At 39.7% G+C, this 21991-nt stretch overlaps 1 protein-coding gene across 4 annotated transcripts in view; it reads right to left on the minus strand.

The window, feature by feature from the left end:
- TRAPPC9 (trafficking protein particle complex subunit 9) overlaps positions 1–21991 on the minus strand; it is a 442295-nt gene that overhangs the window by 359168 nt on the left and 61136 nt on the right. For all 4 annotated transcript variants that reach the window (XM_085053644.1, XM_085053643.1, XM_085053645.1 and 1 more), the window contains 4 exons: positions 20678–20810; positions 19236–19399; positions 12280–12432; positions 1832–1956 (listed from right to left, as the gene is read on the minus strand). In XM_085053644.1, coding sequence (XP_084909770.1) covers positions 1832–1956; positions 12280–12432; positions 19236–19399; positions 20678–20810 — 575 coding nt within the window. The remainder of the gene's footprint in view (positions 1–1831; positions 1957–12279; positions 12433–19235; positions 19400–20677; positions 20811–21991) is intronic.

A 21991-nucleotide genomic window follows, 5' to 3' on the forward strand; every position in this document is an offset into this window, starting at 1 on the left:
GAATAAAGAGGAAAATGCATCCCTTCAGTTATAACAGGTAATTTTTTCTGGTCATTTGCCCACTACCCACTATGTCTGTCCATGTACATAAAGACTTAATTATGTGGATAGTCCAGTGAATCAAAAAACATTTCTAAGATAGCTCTAATAGTTTTGAGCTCCACAGGCATTTTTAATCCCAGCAGATCAAATTATTGGTTTATAGTAGTTTAACTGGGACAAACTCCAGGCACACTACAGGTGCTGAAGAGCACTCAGAGATCAGGCTCAGGACAGATACATTTACTCAGCAAACAACCCTGTGATGCTGCTGGAATGTGTATTCTCTGCTCAACATAGTTTTGATCACCTGAATGCTTCTTCCATCATGAAAAACCAATTAAATCGAAATTCATCCCATAAAACCTGGCAACAGGATCCAGCATGAGCCTTCCCACCAGACTGTTTTCCTACACACTGTTAAAAACCAAGTTTCTGCTTTACAGCCCTCCAACATCCTCCTAATACTATCACACAGATCACTGGGAATCTGTAACTTCTTGGTTGCCAGGACAACTGACTGACAAGCAAAAAGTGCACCAAAATGCTCTTTTTTTCCATGTATTTGGTGCAAAGTTCTGCATTTCTACATTTTTAGTCCTATCTTGAAGAAATTCTCCCCTTGCTGCAATGACTCAGAAGTGTCTAGAGGTCAGGCATTCTATACAAGGTTCTAAACTTAAAAATTCCTGCTGGACATTTTATCCACCTAAACATCAAATCATTTCCTCAATCATGCTGATTTATATTTATAAATAATTGGGAAATACCTTGCTATCTCATAAAATACAAAAGCCTTAGTAGCTGTGTTAACACCTTTCCTATGCTTCAGTCACACTTTCTGTGCTGCAGAACCAATTGATGATGAATAAGCAGTGCTAATGATCCAAAAGAAACACATTTATAAATTAATGGTTTCACCTGTTTATTGTTCAGGAAGAATTGTGAATATTCTCACTGTGAAGGAAGCAAATTCACATGCAAAGCAAGTCCCTGAGAAAAGCAGAGCCTGTGTTTGCTTCTCAGCCAAAGACATGAGAAGCCAAATACTGCACTGTACAACACTTGCTGTAATTCCTAACTGGATGAGCTGATGCAGAGCATGGATCCATGCAGGGAATGTATCAAATACTACATACACAACATTCATCAAAGCTTGGGAAGAGACCCATCAAGTGCTACAGTCTGTTTGTTACAACCTTTCTTTTTTCCATCTTAAATTGTATCTTCTTCAAATCTGGCCGGTATGAAGCTAAAGTTATTTCACAGCTCGAAACAATGAGTTTACACCTTCAACAGGTGAGATCTTCCACCAAAAAGCAAAGAGCAGCTTTGAGTCCAGGGCAGGCTCTTGGTAAGCACAGTGCAGCTTCCACCCACACAACTGTTCCTCCACCCTGCTACTTTTATTTACTTTTCCTTTGACTCTCTCAACTCTTCTGTTTCATTACTTATACAAACACCACGAAAAAAGCCAAGAATTCATAGAGAAGCACCTTCCTACAGAGTAAATAGCATGAGAAAGCACCATGAGGTGAACTGACAGCTCTTCCAGCTCACCACAGTGATAACCAACTCTGCATTTTCCACTCTTAGCCTGATCTTTCTTCACCTTTTTTGTTTGTTGGCTCTCATATAACAATCCAAACACAGAACATCAAGCTGTGCTAAAGGAAACCAAAGGGAAATATTTATGAGACAAGGAAACCTTTGTTTTTTAATCACACAACAAACCACAGCACAGTACAACAAAAAACCACAGGATTTACTTGTTCTGATGTCATTCCCTTACCTTGACGTGACTGAAATCACCAACTTTGCTGCTTTCTTGGGGATTCAGAGGTTTTGTTTCCACTCTTGGTTTGACAACCTGCCTGAAAGGACTGGAGAGAGGGAGTCCACTGACACTGATTCCATCTGGAAAACAGAATAAATGGAATTACTTTGGCTTATCTAATGCTACACTTTCTTCCAATTAATTTGTATCTGTATTATCAAAGGGAAAGAAAAGACACAAAAAGTAATATTAATATTAACCTTTCACACAAAAAGAGAAAACAAAAGGCAAAGATTATTTTGCTGTTTCTCCCTGGACACCAAAAATAATCAAAGTTCAACACACCAAAAACTCGGTGAAGATCACAGGGAAGGATGGCAACTGCATTTGAAATATCATGACAGAGATGTCAGCGTTAATAATATAAAATTAGTTTTAACATTTACAATATTAACATAAAGATCAAAGTTTACGGGTTTCCATGACAGTGACCCTATCAGCTCCTTAGGATCTTTAAATTAATTTCTGGTATGAGGATTTCTTTTTCAAGCATATGTTGTGGAAAATGACAGAAAATAGAAAGTCATGTTTTGTGCAGCTACTGATGTAAAAATAAATAAAACAGTTCTCATTTATAAAAGAGGTCGAATGGAAACTAAGGTTTCCATTGCAAGAGTCAACAAAAAAGCTTAAGAAATACCCTTAGAGGAATGTCCCCAGTTTGGTGTTTATTCCCAGCAAGGTGGAACTTGAAGGTAAATAAAAGCACTGCAGCATATTTGGGGTTCTCAACCCAACCAAGGTTACAGTCTAAGCACAAACCTAACGTGTGAAAATTACTGCTGAACCAAAAGAGTCAGAAGAGCAAGAAAATTAACATAATTCTTAACATACAGTACAACTAGATTCACTATTTGTTATTGTTTAGCTTTACATCCAAAGAACAGCAGAACTTTGTTCCTTGAAGCTGTGGAGAGAAACTGCAATTCACAAACACCAACTAAATACAAGCAAAATCTGTCTGTGTAGCAACAGACACAATGGAGCTGAACACATGGGAAACAACAAATCATTACACAAAACCCAAACATATTTCCTAAATTGCTCCTGTGAAATGTGGACATGTTGAGGATACATTCCACAAAAGAAGAAAACATAAGAACAAGAAGGAACATGAAAGGGTTTTGCTTCATTAAACATCACAGGTAGCCAAATGAGAAAACAAAGGGAGTGTTCTCATATTCCCTTACTTACAATTTCCTTCACTAAGTAGCTCTAAAATGCACTTTAGCACTGAATAAGTATCCTATTTTATCAGTCTCTGGGGGAGAGCAGCACAGGCAATTGAGAGCACCCTGCCCATGCAATGCAGCAGGACCATGAGTGAGAAGAAATACAGAAATAAATACGTAACTACATTTGATCACAGGCTTTGAAAGCCCCTCTTTTAAAAATGAAAATTAGAAGTTTTAATTGAGGAAAATATTCTTCTGCAACTGATGAATGATTTTCACCAGTTCTATATTTAGAACAAAAATTGACACTGACTGGTGCATAAAATTGCAAATTAAAACATGAAAAGAACCAAGTATGAAAATCTGCATGGCATTAGTCAGATTTTCCACTTTTTATATCACATGAGCTTTCTTCTCTTTGAGAGAAGAATAGATAATACCTAAAACATCACAGAGATAAAACTAATGCCTTTATTAATTATTTTATCCTTTAAAACTCCATTTTATTTTTATTTTCTAAGGGGGAGTAAAAAATATGGTAGTTTAAACATTTTCTCTGGGAAGAAATTTTTCAATCTCTAAATTGCACCTGGAAAAGGAGGTTTTCCAGCAAAGGAGACACTAGTGCTGCTTCAGGATGAAAGGGAAGTCCAAGGTAACCACTGTGGTGATTGAACTTTGTGTCTCAAGTCTCACACAGAGGCAGTGCCAGGCAAATGACTCAGCCCTTCCCAGCCTGGACTGCCCAAGGCAACTTCTCTGCCAGAGGACAAAAAAAGTAATGTTCTCCTGCAAATAATTTTTTTTTTTAATTATTTTGGTTTTTTTGTTCTTTGACCAAACAGCAATTGTGGAAAGACCTTGCCCAGCTCCTGTGTAATGTATTAAATAGTCAGAATGGGGGAAATCCTGTTAAAAGCCCTGGTAGGCTGAAGAACTTAATGATGGCAGGAGAAAACAGTGAGCATCAATGAAGCAGTGCACCAGAAGTTTTACATTATTGATACTTACATTTTTTGAGATTTCCTATGTTTTAGTTTCTCTCATGAAATTTAGAGAGATGAAGATGCTACATCCTCCACAGTTTTCTTTCATCAATCCCTACTGTCAAACAGCCTGACCAGCCTTGTACTATAAAAAGAGTAATTGTCTTTCTACTCTGTCCAGAAATTTTCCTAATTTCAACAATCCACATTGAATATTTCCATGGTAACAGCATATGACCAACACTTTTTCCATGGTAACTGCAAAAACACAGCTTGCCTTTCCAACATCCCAGTCACTGCTGTCACAACAGAGCAAAATCTCTCACCAGCATTTCCTCTCTCCTCACAAATGTTAAATAAATTGTCAATTTGACTTCATTAGCCACTTTCCTAGCACACTGCTCAGAAGAATCCCACACAAGTTCTTACTGGAATGAGGGAAAGTGCATTCAGGGAGTTAAACCCATCTTAACTAAGCACTGAAGGAAAAGGTGGCATGGGACAATTCCCATCTCATGTCACACTGGGCTTTGTGAGGATGATGAATTAGCAGTGCTAATTCAGGGGACAAAAATGGATACACTTTTCAACAGATACATCACAGCTAGAGGTCTCAAATTCCACAGCAAGGAAACCCTGCAGAACTGTTCTGCTGACACTAAAACATCATAGAGGTTTGGATTCTGAGGCAGTGTCCAGGCAATCTGATGTCACACGAGATGACAACAGTGGAAAATTTTAGGTTGAAGTGCTGCTTCTTTCCAGGAGAACTTCAGACAATTCACCAGCAGTGCAGAGCTGCCTCCTGCAGCTTCCTGACCAGCAGCACAGCGACCCGAGGAGAGCAGCAGGAGGAGGAATCACAGAATCAATGCGGTTGAAAAACTCAGGAATCATCGAGTCCAACCTCTGACCAAACACCACATCAACCACACCAGAGCACTGAGTGCCACAGCCAGTCTTTCCTTAAACACCTCCAGGGATGGTGACTCCATCATTCCAAAGAGGGCAGGAGGGGCTGCTGGCCTGGAGCAGAGACCTTCCCCTGTAGCCTGAGGATGTTTCTGGGGGGATTCTGTCCTTCTACTCCACTCTGGGGACATCCCATGTGGAGAGCTGTGTCCAGCTCTGAGGCTCCCAACATCAGAAGGATGGCCAACATCCAAGGGCTGGGACACCTCTGCTCTGGGGACAGGCTGGGGGAGCTGGGGCTGTGCAGCCTAGAGAAGAGAAGGCTCTGGACAAAACTCAGAGCCCCTTCCAGTGCCTAAAAGGGCTCCAAGAGAGCTGGAGAGGGACTTTTTGCAAGGTCATGGAGTGACAGGACAAGGAGGGTGGCATCAAACTGACACAGGTAAATTCTTCACCCAGAGTGATGACACCCTGGCACAGGGTGCCCAGAGGAGCTGTGGCTGCCCCATCCCTGGCAGTGTCCAAGGCCAGGCTGGATGGGGCTTGGAGCAGCCTGGGACAGTGGAAGGTGTCCCAGCCCGTGGCAGGGGATGGAACGAGATGATCTTTAAGGTCACTTCCAATCCTGTCCCGTTCCGCTGTAAAAGAGGGAGTCGGGAAGGATTCTTTTTAATAGATTTCTCGAACAAAAAATGAAGCGCAAATGTGGCAATATTATAGCTGAGAACTGCTTATTGATAAGGAAAGGTAAGTGTTCCTACCCAAGGGGGACAGAAAAACGAACAAAGAGGGAAAGAGAGACAGAGAGAGAAAGGATACCGGACGGATCGTTACCGCTGTACCCTGGGCACCCCGTCGGTGAGTTTGGCAGATGGAGCTGTGCTCTGCGAGGCTCCCGCGTTGGGCTGGGCGCGATTTCCGAACAGCAGCAGCTGCGTGTGCCTGCCGTGGGCGAGGAACAGGACTTGGGGAGCAGCTGCAGGCGGGCAGGGTCGGAGCACGGGGGCTGCAGGCGGCGGCGGCTCTCGGCTGGGTGCAGCAGGGTGCCGGCAGTGGTGGCTCTGGGCTGGGCGCAGGCAGGATGCAGGCAGTGGTGGCCCCGGGCTGGGTACAAGCAGGCTGCAGGCAGTGGTGGCTCCGGGCTGGGTGCAGCAGGCTGCAGGCAGTGGTGGCTCCGGGCTGGGTGCAGCAGGGTGCCGGCAGTGGTGGCTCTGGGCTGGGCGCAGGCAGGGTGCAGGCAGTGGTGGCTCCGGGCTGGGTACAAGCAGGCTGCAGGCAGTGGTGGCTCCGGGCTGGGTGCAGCAGAGTGCAGGCAGCAGCAGTGGCTCCGTCGGGGAAACAGCGAGCACGAGGCTGTCGCGGTGACGGAGCTGCCTCGGGCAAGCAGCGAAGCAGAGCAGGACACGGGCAGGCAGCACAGCCAGCCAGGGAACGAGCAGGATTGCAGGGACAAGAATGCGAAGGTGCGGGAAGGCTCCAGGCGAGCCTCCGCTCCCTCCAAGAAGCCCAAAGAAAATGGCCCCAGTTGCGTCGCAGTTCACTGCTTTTACGTCCTTGGCCCTCCTATCGCGTGACTTCCCGCGCACTTTTCCCGCGTACTTTTCCCGCGCGTTATTTCCCGCGCGTTATTTCCCGCGCATCCGGGGCTCTGTCCCGCCAGCCAGGGGAGGTCATTGCAGATCAGTAGTGGAAAGTTCCTGTCTCCTGACTGCTGTCAGCCGAAGCCTCTCGGGGACAGAGCTCCATATACACGTATACAGCCCCTAAAGTAATTTTTTCACCTCATGTATAACACATTTTGAGGCATAAATAAAAATCAGATTGGTCTCTCACAAATCCAAACCATTCTATGATACTATTTTACAGAATCAACAGTTTTAGGAAAGTCCACAGCTTGATCATAATATATGAAAACTAAATGCCACTTCAGCCCATTTGTTTATTTTGCCAATCCTTGCCTGATTGAGAATTTCAAAACAAAAAATTCTTGGTAGGCAACACCTCATAAGAAGATTCTTAACAGCTTTAAAGTACTTTAAACACGAGAAAAAATAGAAAAAAAAAAGAACTCGAGACAGAAGATAGACTCTGCTTGCTGAACTTGAATGCCTTTTTTTTTCCTCCTAGAAAAAGGGAACTGTATTCTGCATGAAGTGTGCAGAATTCTAGAAATTTGCTGTCTGCAGCAACAAAGAGTGGAGTAACACCAGAATACACAGTTCCAGGCAATATAATCCACTTCACCCTTCCCAGTTCAGGTGGCCTTTGAGCTACAGCTCCTTCCCTCTCTCAAAAACCTGCCCAGGACTGTCACAGCAGGGACCACAGGAAAAATTCCTGGGAATGCATCAGCTCTGGCTCCCAGGAGCAGACTGAGCACTTCTTTGAGACCCCATTACCTAGGAAGACAATAATTAACAATAAAAAATGCACTATAAGTAAGGATTTATGTCCTGAGGTTGCTGAACTGAACTAAAATTGGAAGATAAATTTACAATAAGCATAATGCAATGAAAGAGAGCAAATGAAGTGTAAAGAAATTCATAATAAACACTAGAGATTATTTATGCAGACATCAGATGCTAAAATGAAGTGCCTCAGGAAAGGAAGAGCATAACAGGGTGGCAGGGTTATTAGCCTGTATGTGCCAATAATCCATTTATTGTTATTTGCCTCGTGTCTGTCTTAGCTATTTACATTTACAAATATTTGGGGACTGGAACACCATCTCTCTATGTGTACAGCTGATAAAGGCTGAAGTACTATGGCCCTTATATACTGTTTAAAAAAATCCCACCCTTTATTAGTCAAATTGTGAGACAAGATTATTTATCAAGCTTAAAAGCAGTTGGAAGAGAAAAGGCACCTTATCTTCTGTAAATCCTAAAGCTCTAATTCAAGAATTCTGTAGGAGAAGTTCTCAAAAAATTAAGAATATTTTTTAAAGTTACACAGTGATGAATTTATGGAGGACACAGAAGCATTTTTATTTTAAAAAACAGAACAAAAAAACCCTCATATACTCATTTTAACAGTACAACCAAACTAACTTCTTCAAACTGCAGAGACAAAAGAAGTTCTTAGAAATGAAGTCACTTCAAAAGAATACTCAGAATGATTAAATGTTATAAAAGCTACCAAGCATCCTACCATAGAAATTATAATACAGAAACATCTCTGAGGACCCTATCATCATCATCAGGGATACCATTATCCTAATAGAGTCCTCCAGGCTACTCAGATTCTTGGAAGATCTGTCAAGAGCACATTTAAATTCCAAACCAAGTATCTTTCCAACAAAAAAAAATGCATTGTCTGTACACTATGTAAGTGCAGGAACATTTTGAAGTAGATAAAATCTGGCCATTTCAGCAGAAAAACAACAAAGGGAGTATGAAATATACACTGGTCTTGCATACCAATGTTCAAAATATTCAAGATTAGTGCTTTTAGAAATATGCTATTATTTCTCTGCAACCTTTTCTCCCCCAGAGAAGGGAAGGAGAGACTTAAGGCACAGATTTGCTTCTCTCTCAACATGTAATTAATTAGTTCCTTTGATGAGTTTATGAATTTAAATATTCTCACACTTGTCTTTAGGTTCCCTATACAGGGAATAAATGAACATTAACATTTTACATAATGAGGTATTCATTGTAAATTAATTCATTAACTTTGCAAAAACACTATCCCCAAATAGCAAGAGCTTTTTTAAAAGCCTCTTTGCCACGAACAAGTCACTGTGTACAACACAATCCAGAAAGAGCAGCTACTGTTCTCACCCCATTTAGTGGCAGGGAAATGCTGATTTTCAGAAATTACAATATAATAGCTGGGAAGAGGGATCATTATGCTCATAATGTGAGTATCCTGTTGACCATTTTAGGTCACTTCAGCAGGTGACAGAGACCTCACTGCTTCAGCTCCTTACAACTGCCTGTCCCAAGCAGATGGAGTGCTTCCCCCTGCCTCACCCAGTGCAACAACCTCAGCATCAAACTGAATGTCCATGCTGACCTTCCCAGCCAGAGAACCAAGGACAGACAGAGTAGGAATTCTGAACCATCCAGCTGAGGGATAAGATACTCAAAATTTCACTAGGATATGCAGCAAACAGAACTCTTGCATGGATCTCCCAAATCCTGGCTTTAAGACATGGAATCACAGAATCATTAAGGTTGAAAAAAACTTCCAAGATCATCACTGCCCAACTCTCAACCCAGCACCACCATCACTTTCACCATTTAACCATGTCCCCAAGTGCCACATCCACACATTTTTCTGGAGCACTTTCAGGGATGATGATTCCACCACCATTCTAGGCAGCCCATCCCAATGTTTCCCAACTGTTTCAGTGAAGAAATGTTTCCTAATATCCAGTCTAAACTTCCCCTGGCACAGCTTGAGCCCTTTTCCTACTGACTTTTGTCACCTGAGAGAAAAGACACAACCAATAAAATGTCAAATGAAAGCAAGCATAAATAAATGGCAAAAAACAATCCTAAACTTCTTTGTGCAGTAAGAGATTCTCAACCTATTTTTCCTGTTGAGGAGCAAGATCATGAAGCTGTGGTTCACACATTCATGGATATCTCAGCTACAGTCAAACAAGCAAATGATAAATTGTATATTATTCCTTGATTATAAGGAAAGGAATATAAAACAAAATAAAGAGCACCATTAGGTCACAACAGAAACACATATATCAGCTTTCTAATAATGTGTTCAGCCTCCCTCAAACACACAGAGCTGAAAGAGTTCAAAAGGGACAAGGCTGATTTGTGGAACAATTTCTGTAACAGGAACAACGAAGCCAGACAGAAATCTCCAGTCTGCTGTGACAATACCCTGAGGAAATGCATCAAATCACTGCAGGTACCATGTTTAGAAGATGTAGTTACCTCTTTCATGCATACAAAAACCTGGGAACACAAGGACACCAGTAAATGCAGAACTGCTAAAAAGTAATTAAGCTGCGACTCTTCTTGCCACAGCATGTTGTAAAGTGCTGACAGCAAAGATGAAGAATTTTAGGAAGGAGAAACCCACTAAGGATAACTAACAGTTTCTAAAACCAGAGTAACCATATTCAGCCCTGGAAGTTCCTGAGCTAGTAGTTGGAGTCTAAAAGCCTAGAGGAAAACAGCAAGTTTTTCCTGTATTTTCCTGCACAATTTTTCCTCTATTGTCCCACTGCTGCTCTTATCCACAGTCAGGTTATTGGACTGGATGGCCAATGATCTGATCCTGTACAGCCACTCGTGTTTTTGCTTCCTTTAATCCAGAGAAACACCCAACATATTTCTCTGTGAGACATTACACCATCAACACAAGTCAGCAATTCTGATTGATAACTTGGTTTACTTTCCAATTGAATGAACGTGTATCATCAGAAACATCAGTAATTTATCCCTTCTGCACCATGTCCTGATGACAAAAAGCATAAAAGGAAACAATTTCAGCAGCAAATGAAAAGACCTGAAAGTAAAAATTGCCCTACTGAGGACATTACTTTTAAGAGACAAAAGTATTTTGATCATTATTGTAAATGTGGTTGGTCTTCAAAACAAAAAAGGTACCACAGCTACCCTATGATTAAAAGTCATGTCATAGTTGCCATTGATTTTTGCAGCTCTTTATTGTTCTTCCCATCAGGCTCTTACCTGCCTCCTTGGAAAGTACAGCATTTGTAAAGTTAAAAGCAATACATAAAAAATAAAGCAGCAACTAAATTGTCAATATACTTAGCATCCCTAATAATACTTTCAAAGGACACAGAGTACACAGCAGCCACAGACACCAAAGTTCTAACAAAAGACTAGTGGATCCCACTCTTTATCATCACTGAGTGAGGAAAGGTTGAATTGCTCCCAGGCTCCAGTTACACAACTTTCCAGAGAAGCAAGAGGCAGAAGCAGTAAGGTAGAAATGTTGTTCAAAGATTTTGTTCATCAGTAGTCCCATAAGAGTTGGATACAGGTAAACAACAGAGGTCAGAGGCCAAATCCCAAAACTGTTCAGTATCCATACCAAGAACTATGCTACCTTCATTTCCTACAGAATATCTTGGGTTTATGTTACTTTGTTTGAAAAGCTCCTAGACAAGTGCAGCTTCAGAGTTTTTTGGAGACTTAAATGCAGGAAATCTTATACAGATGTGTGCATATATATCTATATATACATATATGCAGTCTATGAAATTTCACTTGCTGTCAAGGGGCCTTTCTCCAAGTCCCAATTCCCTGGCATCTGTGTTTTCACAATGTCAGGGTGTGATCTTCCTCCACTATCAGTATTTTCAACAAGTTCTAAACTAAACTCAGTGTAGCAACACTGTAGGGTTTGTGCAGGTAAGTCCTACAATATTTTTAAAAGCTTTTATTTTACACTAAAGAGGTTTCAAAAACAAGTCTTTCAATCATTACTAACAATTACTGTAATTTTTGTCTAAATGCATTTGCCAGGTAACTCACAGAAATCACTCCTATTCAACCTAGATAAACTCTGCATGTAATTTTGTTGTATTTTTTATACTGAAAGATTACTTATAATGGTAATGCATACCTGCAAGTGGATTCTGGGAAAAAATCCAAGTAATGTTGTTTTTTTTTTTTAAATGCAGGAATATCTTGTTTTGTCAAGGTAATTTGATCAGTGTAAATGTATCAGACAATTGAAAAAATACAGAGTAGAGCAATTACTCCAGCAAGACTGTGTGTTTATTATAAAAAGGAAATCTTTATTACTAGTATCTGGGACTTGTAATTCCAAATAATTCTAATAGAAGCAAACACTGAACCTTCCTTTTATTTGAAATAAATTTAAGCACATGAAACTTTCTCTGCAGTAGAAGTATCAGGGGGATTATGTCTTCCATTTCAGTGTGTCACTTGAGGCAAAACCGCACTCAGCAATCATTCAGAACTCTACAATCCTGGATAATTAAATAATCAACTCAATGCTATTTTTCTTTAAAGCCACTAATGTTTGTGAATTATTTTTCTTTATCTTCATAAGGTAAGGATAAAAAGAGACACATCAAAATACAGTCAAAAAGTATTTTAAAAGATAGCAGGGCAGGTCTCATGATGGGGAAGTTGGGCCAAACTCTCATGGCCGCAGTTGTCACAAAACTTCATCCTTCAATCTGCACAGCCCAGCCAAGGCTGTCTTTGCTTTACAAGACACAAATATTCAAACAATCCTAATTGTTTATTTGTAATCAAACACCTCCATATCACAAATCTGTTAACACAAATGCACAACAATTAGAAAAGTGTTTCCAGCAGCATATACAACCCTCCTGAACAGGGAGAAATTAAAAACTCACCATCACTGAGATCTTGCAGAAGGTTTTCTTGGCACGAAAAGTCCAGCTTCACTTTAATGTTTACAATAAATGTTGCAATCTTTCCAGGTTTTAGAGGAAACTGGCAGAGGGTGTCTTCTAGATTCCAACTCAAGAAATCTCCATACAGCTTCTCTGTATCAAAATAAGTAAATATTTCATGAGCACAACCTCTGCATTAAGGCTGCAGAGAGTACTCACCCATCTCTCATGCTCTGTTTAAAATCCGCAATATTCAGAATTAAGGTATTAAAAAATAATGTAACACTAGAAAGACAGAGAAGTTACTGGGTACTGACATCGACCTGGAAGCACAGAGATCACAAAGCTCAAAATATTAATTTAAGCGAAGAAGATCACTACTAGGAAAAAGAAATGCACAATAGATAGCATTAAATAGACACTTCAAATATAGCCTGCAGGGGTTCTGAAAGTTCATGTAGTTTTGAATCATACACAATTCAACTCAGGAGGCATCACATGAATGCAGAGAACATTTCATCAAAATATTACACCAAACTTAATCAGGTGAAATTTGGAAACAGTTGTAACATCAGTATTCAGTTACTTATTAAGCCACGAGAAGGCTAAGAAGACCATTGGCTTTCATTTTTTTATGAAGTCCTTTCTTGAAGTTGAGAAGAAGGTTTTTACAAGACCCAAAATTTAAGGATGCTGACAGACAGAATTAGTCTATGGCAAAATAAAAACTGTTTAATAAATTATTTATCATTGGTCCATATGAGATAGAGGATATGTAATTAGTAGGTCCTCCCTCAAAAGCCTGACGTGCCCAGAAAATAATACAAGAGGAAAAAAAAAATAGTATTTAGTATTTAGATCAACAATGGATCTTCAGTTCTGGCCAGGGTTAATTAACCCCACCCATAAATTCATTCATATATAGAAGACCATACAATGTCAAATATTACCAAAAGTCTATTGATACATAAAATAAGCCTGATGGATTGACTGGTAGAGTCCTAAAGATACATTTATTGATTTATTATAACAATGCAAGTTATCTCCAAAGTATACTGGAGAATTCTTCTAAAACCTTATTTAAATACCATTTGAGCACAGCTTGGTTTAACAGGGACCACTGAAAGTCACACAGTTAATCTCTACACCCTCCCAGACTAGTGGATTTAATGGCAAGGTAATCTGTTGGCATTTCAGAACTTTTCCAAAACCATCACCTAAGATCCTGTGAGGAAACAAGGTGGGCAGATTGCCTCAATAACTACAACCAGAAATAAAGGATCTTTCAAAAACAGCAGCCAGAATTCCAGATTATGTCCAAATCATGTTGATTTGCACAGAAATCTTTGTTTTCCATTTCTAGGGAAGGAGAAAACAAAGAGAATATTTTTGTCCATTAACTTCTACCTAAATAATAACAGCTTTGCCTGAAATATATTCTTCTCACAGACCACCAGGTGTTGTCTTGTGTCTTTCCCCACCAAACCAATAGTACAGATTTCTTTATAAAAACAAAGATGAGGTAAAAATAAAAAATCATCCTAAGAATTGTTTCCTTGAAGTCATCTCCATCCCACGTAATGATTTAACTGGAACCATATCACCATTCTGATTATTTTCTTCTATTTTCAAGAAAAAAAGTAGGTTGTTAACTAGGGCAATCTCTATCCCCTTTTCCTGGTAAGTAAAAATCCAATATGCTAAAGTAATGTTTTCCCTCAATGTAAGCAAAGGATATATCCCCAGCAGTTGAGCACCAAACTGTTTCCAAAACGTGTTTTCATTAAGTAAGAGATTTATTTAAAGATATTACACATAAAAAGACTTTTGAAGTAAGAATAGCCCTTTTGCAGATACTTTCTAATTAACACCAGTAATTACATCTCAAGATTTAACACTTGTGCTAAAAGTTAAGCTGTAAAGAAACATCTAATTGATATTTATCTGACACTTGTTTGTAATTTAACAATGTTGATCCTGTTCAGTAAGCATTACTTTAGTGGGTTATACTCTGGCTTCAGACCTTTCAGTTCAGTGGAAGGCTAGTTTGGGACAAGCCTGCATTCAGTTCTTTCTCGAGTCCAAAATCTCTGTTTAGCAAATATCTTAAGTTACAAGCAACAGTTACCAGGAGTTGTAAACCTGTTTCATCACTTCAGTGGATACTAACCCACTAAAATCCTAACAAATATCACGTAAAGGCTTACCCAGAACTAACTTTGGGTTTTCCTAGGCCAATCTAACTTTTAGCAGATTTTAAGGTCTGCCAAAGAAAAAATCCACACTGACATTTTGCGTAGAGAAACTTTCAGTGTTAAATCCCCTCGTAAATCTGGCTTTTTGCTATAGTTTATATAATAAACTCAAGATAGCTATCAGTTCAAAATACACAGGCACTGGCATTCATGTATTTGAACTCCTCCTAGACCTGGAAGATAGAAATGAAGCTGCAGGACTTGTTATGTTCTTTACAATGTAGAAACACACTTAAGGAAAAAAGTTACTGCACAGAAGTAATTGTGCTCAGAGAAGAGTGAGAATATGTGAGAGGAACAACTCTGCAGACACCAAGGGTGAGTGGAGAAGGAGGGGCAGGAGATGCTCCAGGTGCCAGAGCTGAGATTGCCCTGCAGCCCAGGGAGGAGCCAGGGTGGACAACTCTCCCTAAGCAGCAGCAGCAAGAATATGGGATGAACTGACTGTAATCCCTATTCCCATATCCACTGTGGGAGAGGATGTAAAATCTGGGAAGGAGGGATTGGGGAGGGAGGTGTTTTTAAGATGTATTTTACTTATTATTATCCTGTCTGATCCTGTTAGTAATAAAATTCAATTAATATCCCCAAGTTGAGTCTGTTTTGCCTGTGACAGTAATCAGTCAGTGATTCTTAATCCTTAATTCATGAGGCTTTCATTAAATTTTCTTCCCCCTGGCCATTTGTGGAGCTAAGTGACAGAGCAGCTTTGATGGATGCCAGGGTCAACCCACCACAATAACTGAACTGCAATTTGAAAGACTTTGCAAAGTTTTCTTTAGCTAAAGAAGGTAAAGAGATCTAGTCCTGGATTTTCACAGTTCTTCCTGAACTCAGAGTAGATTGTCCTTTGTGGTCTAGCAATGTGTTCAAAGGCCATGGGAAGCATACAGCTGGACAGGTGACCTTGTTTCTCTAAATTTAAATTCCAGAGGTCAGTCACTTCTAGGAAAGATCAGCAAGGATTTGCTTCATCCAGGTTCATTCCATGTGTGTAGCTGGGCTCACCACTCGTGCTAAGATTGCCTGGCAGGCTCTTCTGAAGTCTCCAGTTTGAAAACACCAGTGTTGTATTTGTCCCTGAGTGGATCAAATATTTGGGTTATCAAAGCCTTTGGACTGCACTCCCTTAACTGAGACCATAATGAGCTTCTTACAAGAGCTGATTGGAGCCAAAGGATGGGAAGGCATCCAGCTCCGCACAGGTCATCTTTCCTAAAAAAGGATTAAACTGTCTGAACTGGTGAGGGACAGCATAAGGTGACACAGAGTTGACCCTGACAGTGTGGACATGTGATATCCAGCCTAGAGATGCCACAGCCTGGCAGGGTCAGGGGTGCAGTGAGATACTAACAGCTATGACAGATGTATCTATTGTGGCAGCATGACAAGTTCCTCTTGCTGATCTGCCTCAAGATCTGTTCCACAAAACAAGGCTGCTGAAGGACTTGAAAACCCTGTGATGTCCTTTATGAACTGTACAGGGGAAGCTGCACATTCTTATTTACCTGAGGGCCAGAGTGGAAAACACAAAGAGCTGAGAGTGACAGAAGAGAGGAAATAAGGGAAGGCAAGTGTGCAAATCTTACCTCCACAGGTTCTCATCATCATGGCACCACCCAAAACAATGCCAGAGAAGTGACTGGCTATAAATGCTAACACAACAAAGGAGGGGGGTCAGATCACTGCACTGCAACAGCTAATCCCATCCAGTAATTCCAGAAGTAAAAAAGAGAATGTTGGCCATTCACAGCACTCATCTTTGTGCTAAAAGCTGCAGCTCCAGAAACAGAAAGTAGGGAAATGGGTCAGGAAGGCAGCAGCTGCAAGAGATTCACAAGCAACTGCCAAGACAAAAAGAACCAAAGCAAATCAGGTGAAGCAAAGGCTGACTGAAAGCTCTTTGTATTTGGCTGAAATGGGACAACAGCTTCTCACAGGCTCCTGAGCTGACAGGCAAGCTGTGGTCAGGCAGATGAAGATGTTCCACCTGCTTTCAAGGAGATCTTGAGCAGTTTGAACAGGCTCATTTCAGTGAGGAGTAGTAAAGAACAGCCAGGAGACAACTTCTTAACACACTATGGACAGTTCATGAGCACCTACACATGCTCTCACTATGATGTATAACACCATGAGCTGGTGTTGCTACTAGACATGGTTTCATGTCTTATCCCTCTCAGTTCCATGCATGTTGTATCCACTGACCAAACAGAGCTGCTGACATTACAAATCTTTAGTTCCCTGTTGATTACCAGAATCCGTTGTCACTGTACTGTAATGCCAGTCCATCCTCATGCAATTGTATCAATTTATGGTCATAATTATAATGGAAGAGAGTCCATGAAAAAAGGCAAAGGTCCATGTTCAACACAAGGAAGACATGTTGGACCTGTTGACATGAAAGACCTGTTGGGAAATCTCCAGAGGAGGCCACTGAGTTGATCACAGCACCTCTGCTATGGAGACAGGCTGAGAGTTGGAGTTGTTCAACCTGGGGAAGAGAAGGCTCTGGGTAGATCTCAGAGCCCCTCCAGTGCCTAAAGCAGCTCCAAGAGAGCTGGAGGGGACTTTGGAGTGACAGGACAAAGAGGAATGGCTTGAAACTGAAAGAGAGCAGTTTTGGCTTAAGTATTGGGAAGAAAGTCTTTATTCTGAGGGTGATGAGGCCCTGCCACAGGTTGCCCAGAGAAGCTGCGGCTGCTCCATCCCTGGAAGTGTTCAGGGCCAGGCTGGATGGGGCTCTGAGCAACCTGGGATAGAGGAAGGTGTCCCTGCCCATGACAGAATTGGAACTCCAAGGTCTTTAAGGCCTCTTCCAATCCAAACCATTCAGTGATTGTTTCTGTGATACTTTGCAACACTTCCATGCAATCACATATGAAATAACATAATTACTGCATGCTTTAAGTGGATCATTGGTATTCTGCCATGGAAAACCTTTTCCAGTGCTTTAAATTGTTTCCACAGCACAGCCATGTAAAAAGTCACACTTATTTGTTTTTTTTTCCTCCATTCCACAGCTCATCTCAAGCACACAGTTCCAAATACAGGGGTTCATTTCACTTTTGTGAGACAATGCAAGAAACTGAATGTTCTGCTTGGATCACCTAAAATTCTGCTTTCAAAAGACGGTTAAGAGGATTTTGGATTGCATTTGAATTGCACGATTCTGATGGCACAGTTCTCACACTGGCAGCACAAATACCATTCAGTGTCTCCCAAAACTCACTCTTCTATTTTCTTAAGATAGAGATTTAAGTGTTCCATTTCTGGAGTATGCATGTTTATAGCTTATCCATCAGAAACTTTCCTTTTTCTGATAGACAATTATCATATCTAATTGCATCTAAGACACTTTGTCAGATATACAAAATGGATTCATTGTAAAAATTTTGTGTCAAGAAAGAAAACACAGGATGAAGCAATATAGCTGCACTTATAGCTAAGTCTATCAATTCTTCTCCTTTTTCCTCATTTTTTCTAACAAAAGTTGTCATGGAGAGATGGTGGTTTTAAAGTTGACATGAGTCTCTTTTCCAACACTGTGAACTCATTAACTGTCTCAAGTTACATACAAAAATTCTGATTAACATGTGATTCAGAGGCCCATGTATTCCACCATGTAATACATTTCATTACATGAATTTCTCCATTTCACCTGAGTGCTGTATTTGGCCTCTCCATTCCATAAATACAGCCCCTGGCACATGGGAGGAGCATGTTGGAATTTCTGAAATAAGAACAGTAAGTTATAATACACTTCAACTCCTATTCCTGGTAACAAGTCTCAGACCAAAATTCTATTTTGAGATGATTGGCAACTCCTATTCTCTCAGGTTGTGGAGAAGGGGATACTCTGTTATAAAAAAATCACGAGCTTGACTACTGAAATGAACAGAAATCACAAGGTATCACACTGCATTTTAATGCTCTGGCACTGACAGAGTAAAACCTGCAATAAAATAAGGTATTTCTACTGTCAGCAAAGATTATGCTGCTTGTCACCTGCAGTTCCTCTGTTAATATCATTTTCATAACAATGCCTCAGAGGACAAACAAAAAATAACACATCACAAAACAAAAGCAGGATTCACCTACCAGACTACTTTTTAATTCTAATATGGACAGAGTATTTCAAGAGAATTAAGTGTACACAGGGGATGTGCTGTATTTCTTCCAGAGCTTCAATTATTCTTTTAACTCACAATAGCTTATTTTATTTATTGCCTTGTCTTTTAAAGTGTTCTGTCCCATTTTTTTTTTCTTATTGCTCACTGAGTGAGATAAAAACAGGTTTATTTACTTCCACTCTCTCAAGTAGGACAACATTACTGCTAATGGTAATTTATTTAATGAACTAATCAGCATATTTAGACATCAGTAGAAAATAATTTAGACCCAAGATTCTTCTTCTTTACAAGTTATTGCCTCGGGATGTTTTTTTCCAAATAACACTGAAATTACATCTAGATTTCCAAAAAGCAGGTGACCCTTTAACACACAGATGGTTCTACAATTTCTTTCATCTTTCTACATTTTCTTACATTCTCTTTCATTTCTATATTCCTACAATAAAATCAAACTGAATTATTTCAGCTCTGTAACAGGCACTATGATATTTATTCTAAACTGACCGAAAAGAAGTATAAGACAGAGAAGAAGTCAGCATGATTAATTCCAAATACAAATCAGTATACACACCCTTGGTGTTGACTGTTTTTGCTGTGACCTCCAGTTTCTCCAACGGTTCTGTTCCAATATTTTCTAATTTAATGATGAGCTGCTGGGTCTCTCCATTGTAAAGCTGGACAGCAACATTAGTGGAGATCTCATCCCCTGAAGAAGGCTGAAGTGTATGAGCAGACCTACAAAATGTGACAAACTAATTATTATGACAAAAATGTTAAAAGCCTGTCCAAGTGACTCTATTCACTATTCTTTGAAGACTCAGAAACTACTGCTTTGCAGTCTTGAAGATCCCAGGCCCATTTTCCATTCTGATTTTAGCCAATGTCATTTTTTATAACCACTGAGAACAAAAGTTAGTAATTTATGCATAACACAAGTCAATTTTTAAATAAAATAAAATATATATTCCTAACTCAGAAAGCTTGTTAAAGTATCTGCAAAAACTGTAAGGAAGGGAAAAGGGGGAAAGAAAAAAATGAAGAGGAATTCATTATAAAGAGTTGTTTTAGTGGACAATACAGGGCATAAACCTCATGGCAGTGGATCCTGGGAAAAATTCCCTGTGTGGAAGGTGAAACAGTGACTAGAAACAAACCTTTTATAGTGTGAATGAGGGAAGGAAGTTGCAGAACAAGACAGATGGGTAGAGGTTGCATTTCTGACTGTATTTTTTGTGCTAATGCAGAGTGGTCAGAAGGCAATGAGGACACAAGGACAAAAGCACTGAGATTAATGACCAATAATTCCACTTCTTTTTGCAGGTTTTCCTGCCATCCTTCCCTTTGATTCTATCCTTCCTTACCACAGGATAAGCAGCCTCCCCAAACAGGAGCAGATCTCAGTCTTTCAGAACACATCTGTGACAAGGACTTCAAACAAGTATTTTTTGATCATTCAGAATGTACTGTCATGTATCATTGTCATTTCAGGACTCTGAAATTCGGGCATGTGGAGTGAAAGGAAAGAAGGAATTTCTTTTTTCCTCCCTCATATTCAGACAAAAGTATCATGCAATTGCATACTAAAAGCAAAACAAATGGTGCTTCCAGTGTAGAAATATCCATGTATTTGTTAGTGATTCTTCTTCGGCATATTTTTCTCTCTTTCTTTTTTCTTTTGAAATACTTTATCTGAAATTACAATTATGCTTGGACTGGATTGTTAAGATATAAACAGTAAATTCTTGGCTTGATACATTCCTCTTTGCCCAAAACCAAGGTTTTGAGCAGAACAACACTGCAAAATAATTTCCACATATTTCTACGAAATTCCATGGTTTCAAGCAGTAAAACAAAAAACTTAGGTTTGCATTCTAAAGCAAGTAACACAGATGTAGATCATGTCTTATTTTACTAAAGCATGGATTATACACTCAGGTAGAAGAGGTTTTATTAGGCATGTGACTAACACTTAAATACGACCAAATAAAATAAAAATTTAATTTAATTTCCTACCTTGGAAGGGAGGTGCTGATCTGCAGCCTTGGCAAAGCTGGAATGACTTCAACAGTGCAGCCATTGGTCTTCACTCCTGGCAGATTGTCCAGAAGGCAATCACTGAAGACTCCAAAAACTGAAGTATGGTAACCTGAGTTTTAGAAGAAAACACCAGTTATGTTGGGAATTTTACTGTTTTCTGGAAGGTCTAAAAGTACTGAGTTTACTGCTCAGGTCGTGTCAGTGGATCTGCTACCCAAACTACCACCTTCTCTACAGGAAAATCTCAGGACACAAAATATGCAAAGGACTTTCAAACCCCTTAAATAGCGACATTTATAAGTACATGACAATGTACAAACAACACACATGTTCACCTCTCCATCTGTGGCATGTAAAATAAAAGAAATTGTAAAAAGCCTCTGATTCCTACAATGCATTACAGTAACTTCTGGAATTCTGTACAAGATCAACATCACAAGTCACAGCATGGACACCATTTTATACCTCATCACCAAAGTCACTGGTGCACATAAAACATGTCAACTTTCAACATACCTTTCCTACTTCCTAAAAAAAATGTTTATAGGAAAGACTCTCGACTGCACCCAGAAGGACAAAAGAATCCTAAAGGAAATTAATAATGGAAAAAATATGCATGCATACATACAGACACATGTCATGAAGGACTACAACTTTCAAAAGTTCAATTTAGTAGAAAAATACCTCTACACTGATTCCTTACCAGGCAATATTTATATCTGAAGGAAAATTTGATACATTGACACACAAAAATCTGCCAAGTACAGAAATCAACTCCTCTCCTTGCAATACATTTTTAGTATGTGGAACTCAAAGGAGACAACTACAGTACAAATGTTCTGAATGCTTTGATGCTATTCTGTATTTACTGAAATAGTTTCTGGGGAAAAAAAATCGCATGAAATTTTTTTTATGAGCAGACACAAAAGCACTTGAGAAAAACACAGTGAGAAGAGAGTTTCTTCAAGTTCAAAGCCATCTTCTTTTAGCTTTACTAAAATGGTTCTTGTCCTGTATCCTGACTTTATATTCCAGGAACATGTACTTTAAAATGTGATTTGGTAAGATGATTCACTCCTACTATGTGTTGAATCCATCCTCTCCACATATGCCTCCTTTTCTAGGTCTGCTCGTCTTTTGTAAAAGCTCTTTAATTTTCCTCCTTACTACAAACACAATTTTATTTAGGCTTATTAATGAAATGATATCTTGAATGCAACAGGCCATACACACTGGCTTAATTGTTTCCACAGAAGCAATCTGCAAAAATTTCTGTAATCTTACATGAAC

This window comes from Lichenostomus cassidix, chromosome 2 (genome assembly GCF_008360975.1).
Source record: "Lichenostomus cassidix isolate B80296 chromosome 2, HeHo_3.0, whole genome shotgun sequence".
Lineage (NCBI taxonomy): Eukaryota > Metazoa > Chordata > Aves > Passeriformes > Meliphagidae > Lichenostomus > Lichenostomus cassidix.